This window comes from Mustela putorius, unplaced genomic scaffold, assembly GCF_011764305.1.
Source record: "Mustela putorius furo isolate JIRA1106 unplaced genomic scaffold, ASM1176430v1.1 tig00003988_pilon_pilon_pilon, whole genome shotgun sequence".
NCBI classification, from domain to species: Eukaryota; Metazoa; Chordata; class Mammalia; order Carnivora; family Mustelidae; genus Mustela; species Mustela putorius.
The window spans coordinates 665,661-674,903 of record NW_025422127.1 but is presented as its reverse complement, the minus strand read 5'-3'; the positions used below and the strand labels follow the sequence as shown (position 1 = coordinate 674,903).

The window sequence follows — 9,243 nt, the reverse complement described above, 5'->3', positions numbered from 1 at the left end:
TGGGCAGAAGACATGAACAGACATTTCTGCAAAGAAGACATCCAGATGGCCAACAGACACATGAAAAAGTGCTCCATATCACTCGGCATCAGGGAAATACAAATCAAAACCACAATGAGATATCACCTCACACCAGTCAGAATGGCTAAAATCAACAAGTCAGGAAATGACAGATGCTGGCGAGGATGCGGAGAAAGGGGAACCCTCCTACACTGTTGGTGGGACTGCAAGCTGGTGCAGCCACTCTGGAAAACAGCATGGAGGTTCCTCAAAATGTTGAAAATAGAACTGCCCTATGACCCAGCAATTGCACTATTGGGTATTTACCCTAAAGATACAAATGTAGTGATCCAAAGGGACACATGCACCCGAATGTTTATAGCAGCAATGTCCACAATAGCCAAACTATGGAAAGAACCTAGATGTCCATCAACAGATGAATGGATCAAGAAGATGTGGTATATATACACAATGGAATACTATGCAGCCATCAAAAGAAATGAAATCTTGCCATTTGCAACAACATGGATGGAACTAGAGCGTATCATGCTTAGCGAAATAAGTCAAGCAGAGAAAGACAACTATCATATGATCTCCCTGATATGAGGAAGTGGTGATGCAACATGGAGGCTTAAGTGGGTAGAAGAAGAATAAATGAAACAAGATGGGATTGGGAGGGAGACAAACCATAAGTGACTCTTAATCTCACAAAACAAACTGAGGGTTGCCGGGGGGAGGGGGTTTGGGAGAAGGGGGTGGGATTATGGACATTGGGGAGGGTATGTGCTTTGGTGAGTGCTGTGAAGTGTGTAAACCTGGTGATTCACAGACCTGTACCCCTGGGGATAAAAATATATGTTTATAAAAAAAAAAAAAAAAAAAAAAAAAAATTGCAAGAACTAATACATGAATTCAGCTAAGTCAGAGAACATAAAATCAATATACAGAAATCTGTTCTATTTCTATACACCAATAATGAAGCACCAGAAAAAGAAATAAAGGAATTGATACCATTTGCAATTGCATATAAAGTAATTAAATACTTAGGAGTAAACCTAAACAAAGAGGTAAAATGTCTGTATTCAGGAAACTACAGAACACTTATGAAAGAAATTGAAGAAGATGAAAAAGAATTGGAAAAACATTCCATGCTTGTGGATTGGAACAAATGTTGTTAAAATGCCTATGCTACCAAAAGCAATCTACACATTTAACACAATCCTTATCAAAATACCACCTGTGTTTTTCACAGAACTAGAACAAACAATCCTAAAATGCATATGAAACCACAAAAGACCTTGAGTAGTCAAAGCACTCCTGAACAAGGAAAAGCAAAAGCTGAGGCATCAAGATTCTAGATATCAAACTATATTACAGAACTGTAGTCATCAAGACCATATATTATTGGCACAAAAACAGATATGTAGATCAATGGAACAGAAGAGAAAACCTGGAAATGGATCGAATAGAAGAGAAAACCCGGAAATGGATCCACAACTATGTGGTCAACTAAGCTCCAATAATGCAGGAAAGAGTATCCAATGGATATTCAACAAATGGTTTGGAAAAACTGGATAATGACATGCAGAAGAATGAAACTGGAGCACTTTCTTACACCATAAATAAAAGTTAATTCAAAATGGTTGAAGGACTGAAATTGAAATAAGAAACCATCAGACTCCTGGAGGAGAACATAGGCAGGAACCTCTTTGACCTTGGCCAGAGCAGCTTCTTACAAAATACATCACCAGGGGCAAGGTAAACAAAACAAAAAATGAACTATTGGGACTTCATCAAGATAAAAAGCTTTTGTACAGTGAAGGAAACAATGAAATAAAAGGCAGCCTATGGAATGGGATAGGATATTTGCAAATGGTATATCTGATAAAGAGTTAGTATCCAAAATCTATAAGGAACTTAACAAACTCAACACCCAGAAAACAAATAATCCAGTTAAGAAATGGGAGGAAGATATGAATAGACACCTTATCAAAGAAGACATCTGGGTGGCTAACAGACACATAAAAAGATATTCAACATAATTCACCATCAGGGAAATGCAAATCAAAACCACAAAGAGATACCACCTCATGCCTGCCAGAATAGCTAAAATTAACAACAGACAAAATAATAGGTGTTGGCAAGGATGTGGAGAAAGGGGAACCCCCTTGCACTTTTGGTGGGAATGAAAACTGGTGCAGCTACTCTGGAAAACAGTATGAAGTTTCCTCAGAATGTTAAAAATAGAACTACTCTATGATCCAGTAATTGTACTACTTGTTATTTACCCAAAGGATACAAAAGTACAGATTCAAAGAGGTATAGTTCCCCTGATGTTTATAGCAGCTTTATCAACAATAGGCAAACTATGGAAAGAACACAAATGTCCATTGACTGATGAATGGATAGAGAAGATGTTGTATATATGTACAATGGAATATTACTCAGCCATTAAAAAGAATAAAATCTTACATTTTGCACAGGTGTGGATGGAACTAGAGTGTATTATGCTAAGCAAAACAAGTCAGTCAGAAAAAGACAAATGAAACCATATGATTTCACTCATGTGTGGAATTTAGGAAACAAAACAGATGAATATATGGGAGGGCAAAGAAGAGATGGAACCATACCATAAGAGACTCTTTTTTTTTTTTTAAAGATTTTATTTCTTTCTTTGAGAGAGAGAGACAGAGCATGAGCAGGGGGGAGGAGGCAGAGGGACAAGGAGAAGCAGGCTCCCCACTGGGCATGGAGCCCAATGTGGGGCTCCATCCCAGGACCCTGAGATCAGGACTGGAACTGAAGGAAGTTGATTAACCAACTTGAGTCACCCAGGTGCACTTCAAACCATAAGAGACTCTTAACTATAGAGAACAAACACAGTGGTGATGGAGGGAGGTGTGTAGAGGATAGGTTAGATGGATGGTGGGTATTAGAGAGAGCACTTGTTGTGATGAGCACTGGGTATTGTATGTAAGTGATAAATCACTGAATTCTACTCCTGAAATCAATATTGCACTGCATGTTAACTGACTAGAATTAGAAAAAAAAACCTCTAAAAAAAAAAAAATGTGCAGTGTGATGGGTTGATATATGTATACATTGTTAAAGGATTCTCACAATCTAGTTAATTAATGCATTCTGCCCCCCCCACTTATTTATTTATTTATTTATGAGAACAGTTGTTTTAGTTTCTTAGCAAATTTCAATTATACAATACGGAATTATCAACTATAGCCACCATGTTACACATTAGATCTTCAAACCATATTCATGTTATAACTAAAAGCTTATGTCCTTCTCTCAACTGCTACACATTTCCCCCACTCTCCAGCCTCTGCAACCACCATTCTGGTCTGTTTATGAGTTCAACTTTAAAAAAAAATCTTTTTGTAGATTCCACATACATGGTATCATGCAGTATTTCTCTTCCTCTTGCTTGCTTAATATAGCATAATGCCTTCCGAATCTATTCATGTCTTGCAAATGGTAGGATTTCCTTACTTCGAAGGCTAATTTCCATTTATACATACATACACTTTATCCATTCATCCATCAATGAAAACAGGCTTTTCCCTGTACCTTGGCTGTTGTGAATACTGCTGTTGTGAATACTGCTGTGAACATAGGAAGATAGATATCTTTTTGAGATAATTTAATTTTCTTTGGATACATATACCAGAAGTGGGACTCATGGATCCTATGATAATTCTATTTTTAATTTCTTGAGGAACCTCCGTATGGTTTTCAGTGGTAACTGTAACAGTTTACATTCCCAACAACAGTGAATTAGGGTACCTTTCCTCCACATTCTCAGTAGCATTTGGTACCTCTTGGGGTTTTTTTCCTTTGGTACTAGACATTCTAACAAGTATAAAGTTATTTCTCACTATAGTTTTGATTTCATTGCTCTGGTGATTAGTGATGTTGAACACGTTTTCATGTATGTGTTTTTATGTCTTGGAAAAATGTTCAGGTCTTTTGACCATATTTCAATTAGGTTATCTAGCTATGTATTGAATTGCATGAGTTCCTTGTATAGTTTAGATATTATTGATTATGGTTTGGAAATATGTTTTCCCCATTTCATAGGTTGCCTTTTCAAAAAAAAAAAAATGTAATCACCCAGTGCTCATCACAAGGGACCACTTAAATTCCCATCACCTATTTTACCCATCTCCCCACCCACCTCCCCTCTGGTAACCATCAGTTTCTCTTCTCTAGTTAAGAGTCTGGTTTTTGGTTTGTCTGTCACTCTTTTTTTCCCTCTTTGTTCATTTGTTTTGTTTCTTAAGTCCAAATATGAGTAAAATCATATGATATTTGTCTTTCTCTGACTGACTTATTTCACTTAGCTTTATACTCTCGTTTTTTTGTTTGTTTGTTTGTTTTGTTTTATTTTACATATAATGTATTATTTGCTTCAGGGTTACAGGTCTGTGAATCATTTGTTTTATGTAATTCACAGCACTCACCATAGCACAGGCCCTCCCCAATGTCCATAACCAAGCTACCCTATCCCTCCCCTCCACCCCCCAGCAACCCTTGGTGGCATCACAATCCCAGATTTCAAGCTCTATTACAAAGCTGTCATCATCAATACAGCATGGTACTGGCACAAAAAACAGACACATAGATCAATGGAACAGAATAGACAGCCCAGAAATAGACCCTCAACTCTGGTCAACTAATCTTTGACAATGCAGGAAAGAATGTCCAGTGGAAAAAAGACAGCCTCTTCAACAAATGGTGCTGGGAAAATTGGACAGCCACATGCAGCAAATTGAAATTGGACCATTTCCTTACACCACACATGAAAATAGACTCAAAATGGATGAGGGACCTCAATGTGAGAAAGGAATCCATCAAAACCTTTGAGGAGAACAGAGGCAGCAACCTCTTCGACCTCAGCTGCATCATCTTCTTCCTAAGAACATCGCCAAAGGCAAGGGAAGCAAGGGCAAAAATGAACTATTGGGACTTCATGAAGGTTAAAAGCTTTTGCACAGCAAAGGAAACAGTTAACAAAACCAAAAGACAACTGACAGAATGGGAGAAGATATTTGCAAACGACATATCAGATAAAGGGCTAGTATCCAAAATCTATAAAGAGAACTTAGCAAACTCAACACCCAAAGAACAAATAATCCAATCAAGAAATGGGCAGAAGACATGAACAGACATTTCTGCAAAGAAGACATCCAGATGGCCAACAGACACATGAAAAAGTGCTCCACATCACTCGGCATCAGGGAAATACAAATCAAAACCACAATGAGATATCACCTCACACCAGTCAGAAGGGCTGAAATTAACAAGTCAGGAAATGACAGATGCTGGCAAGGATGCAGAGAAAGGGGAACCCTCCTACACTGTTGGTGGGAATGCAAACTGGTGCAGCCACTCTGGAAAACAGCATGGAGTTTCCTCAAAAAATTGAAAATGGAGCTACCTTATGACCCAGCAATTGTACTACTGGATATTTACCCTAAAGATACAAACGTAGTGATCCTAAGAGGCACGTGCACCTGAATGTTTATAGCAGCAATGTCCACAATAGCCAAACTATGGAAAGAACCTAGATGTCCATCAACAGATGAATGGATCAAGAAGAGGTGGTATATATACACAATGGAAAACATCTTTTTTGCTAAAAGTGTTTCTTTGGTGAATTTTTCTTTAGTCAAATACAGAATTTTGAGTCTAATAAACAGACCCTATATTCTGAGTCCACTACTAACCAGCACTGCTTAAATATCTGAAGCATTCCTATAGAAAGGTGATGTAAGGCAAATATTTAATTCAGACATTTTTATAGCCATATTATAAATTAATCTCCCTGATATGAGGAAGTGGAGATGCAACATGGGGGACTGGGGGGATAGGAGAAGAATAAATGAAACAAGATGAGATTGGGAGGGAGACAAACCATAAGTGACTCTTAATCTCAGAAAACAAACAGGGTTGCTGGGGGGAGGGGGTTTGGGAGAAGGGGGTGGGGTTATGGACATATTGGGGAGGGTATGTGCTATGGTGAGTGCTGTGAAGTGTGTAAACCTGGTGATTCACAGACCCGTACCCCTGGGGATAAAAATACATTATATGTTTATTAAAAAAATTAAAAAATTTTTTAAAAATCCATTTAAATGGTATATTTTATGTAATAAAATATATCAAATATTATTTCACAATCAAGGTCCCTGAAATGTCATTACAATTTTGTTTTACTTCCTTGTTTTTCAAGGCATCAATGAAGGGGTCCAGGAAGTAGTTCTGAACATAGGAAGTATGGAGCCCTGTCATGCCCTTATTAACAGCCACTGTTTCCAAGGCTGACTATGTACTATAGATGAAAGTACTGCTTCCATAGGTTTCCTTTGAGTTGTAGTTATTTCTGTGCCTAATTAAGATACATTTCATGTTTTTACTTGTTTTCTATTTTTTACATGTTTCTCAATAACTAATGCATATAGTTATAAAGGTGTAGAAACAAATACAGATATGGATACATATAACCACTGTCTGTAGAAATTTACTTGTCCTCTGAAAAACAATCTGAGGGTTATGAAGGGGCAGGGAGTGGGAGGTTGGGGGAGCCTGGTGGCGGGTATTATGGAGGGCATGTACTGCGCGGAGCACTGGGTGTAGCGCATAAACAATGAATTCTGTTACACTGAAAAGATATTAAATTAAAAAAATGAAAAACAAAAACAAAAAAAACCAAAACATATAAATAAATTTAAAAAATTTACTTGTCTTCTAAGAAGAATTGTTAGCACTTTTACTTCAAATTAACCTGCTAGTCATTGATTTTTTGAGTATTCAAAATTGTGAGAATTTACATTTTATAATTCAGCTTAGGCATTAAGAGGCAAACATTTGTCATAGCTTCCTTTTTTTCACTTAAAGATATTTTTATTGTTTATAATTGTGAAAGGTGAAATAAAATGGAGTCATTGATGTCAAGGGGTTTTAAAATGCATCTGGGAGGCCATTAAGGAGGTGGGCTATATGCTTGTCCTCATCAGGTAGAACCATGAACTCCTGAACCGGGCCTAATCCCAAATACCTCAAGGACTCTGCAAGAATATATACAACTTGCTGCAGTAATGGACTTTTGCTTAGTGATGGCCTTAGGGACCAGTTATGTTTATCCAAGATTAGTTTTCTGCTGCTAACACCAATTGATGTTTTTGTGGACAACTTACACAAGCATTCCCTTTTTATCTTTAAAACCCCTGATTTTTGCTTCCTAGTAGGACATTGTTGCCCAGCTCTGGTACCTGAATTATAATTCTTTGATCCCAAATACACACTTTTGCTTGAGTATTGCTTCCTGACAATTGTATGTTGACAGTAATGTTCATATTTTATTTAATGCACTAGTCACATATTCCTTCTAAAGTGTAAGGCATTTAAGGGCAAGAAACCTGTAGGTTTTCTATTCTGTCTCCAGTTCCTGAAATGGTCCCTGGCATCAAAAATGCTCTTAAAAGCTAGAACTGGAAAATGCAATACACAATTACTCTATCCAAAATATACAATTAACTCATTGGTTCTGCTTATTTTGTCTGCATTTTTGTAAAGGCTTGTTAAGATGTGAAGCATTCTTTTGTTCCTAGAAATGTATCACATTTTCTTTTTAAGAGAGCTTTGCTTGGGTGGCTCAGTTGGTTGGAGGTCTGCCTTGGGCTCTGGTCATGACAGACCTGGGATCAAGCCCTAGTTAGGCTCACTGCTCAGCAGGGAGTCTGCTTCTCCCTCACTTCTCCCTCTACTCCTCCCCTGATTTGTGCACTCTCTCTCTCTTAAAATAATAAATAAAAATTTTTTTTGAAAAGAAAGTTTTCTGAAATAGACTCTTTGCTAGAAAGAAATGACATAAAAATCTAAAGATATATACTTAGGAACTAAAGATATTTTTATGAAAATGTGGTTCCCTACTTTAGCAAATACTATTACTTCGTTGAGAATAATGCAATTCTTCTGACTGAGTCTTTGACAGCTTGTTTTACTTGCTTGTTTCTCAAGGTATAAATGAAGGGGTTCAGCATAGGAGCAATGGATGTAGTAAGGACTGCCACACCCTTATCAATGGCCACTGATTCCTTTGCTGAAGGCTTAACATAGATGAAAATACAGCTTCCATAGGTGATGGAGACTACAATCATGTGGGAAGAACATGTAGAAAATGCCTTTTTTCTTTGCTGGGGAGAAAAGAATCGTAGAATAGCCTTGATGATGTATATGTAGGATAGAAGTACACATATGAGGGTCATAATGAAGGTCAACACAGCACAGACGATGACCATCTGCTCTATAAGCCATGTTTCTGAGCATGATATTTTTAGGAGGGGGGATGCATCACAGAAAAAATGGTCAATAACATTGGAGTCACAGAATTCCAGATTTAGGCCCAGGCTAAGTGGTGGAAGAATGATCAAGAAGCCAGCTGTCCAGCACCCAAGGATGAGTCTTCTACAGACCTTTTTGTTCATGATGGTCACATAATGCAGGGGTTTGCAGATGGCAACATATCGATCATAGGACATGGTGGCCAGGAGAAAAAATTCTGTTACACCAAAAACATCAGTAAAAAAAATCTGAAGGGCACAATTGTCATATGTGATTGTCTTGTCATCTGTTAATATGTTGTACAAATATCTGGGAATACAAGCAGAGGTAAATGAGATCTCTAAGAAGGAGAAATTTTGTAGGAAAAAGTACATCGCATTCTGAAGGTGAGAATCTATGAAGGTAAGGGAGATGATTGTCAGGTTCCCAGTTATACTCAACATGTAAGTGAGAAATAGAAAGATGAAGATCATAATCTTCAGTTGTGGATCATTGGTCAATCCCAACAGGATAAAAGTTGTTATTGTGTGGTTTCTCATCATTGACTTCTGACTTCAATTCAATCTGCATTTAAAATTCAGGTATATTTGATATAGATGCAGTGGTAATTAATGGGAAAAAAAACTAAGCAAATAATCACATGCATTTACAAAATTTTTGTTTACAAATATTATCAATACACTGGGATTCTAGGTTCTACAATTGGGTGTTTTTGGTAAATTCAGAAGGTATTTTAAAAAATCAGAAAAAACTGTATCACACTCCAAAATGTTATGGGTGCTTCCTTCTCATTACATTTTATTTGCAATTTATATATTTGTTACTTATACCTGGGATTTGATTTTCCCGACAGATAGATTTGACTGCTAATGTTTTGTGAGATCATTT

The 9,243-nt window shown here is 37.2% G+C and overlaps 1 protein-coding gene across 1 annotated transcript; it reads right to left on the bottom strand.

Annotated features, from left to right (window-relative positions):
• Positions 1–7,958: 7,958 nt before the first annotated feature.
• On the bottom strand, positions 7,959–8,894 carry LOC123389639 (olfactory receptor 6C2-like). Its single transcript, XM_045071792.1, has one exon. It carries the CDS (start codon positions 8,892–8,894, stop codon positions 7,959–7,961), a length of 936 nt encoding a protein of 311 aa, XP_044927727.1.
• Between the last annotated feature and the right edge of the window lie 349 nt (positions 8,895–9,243).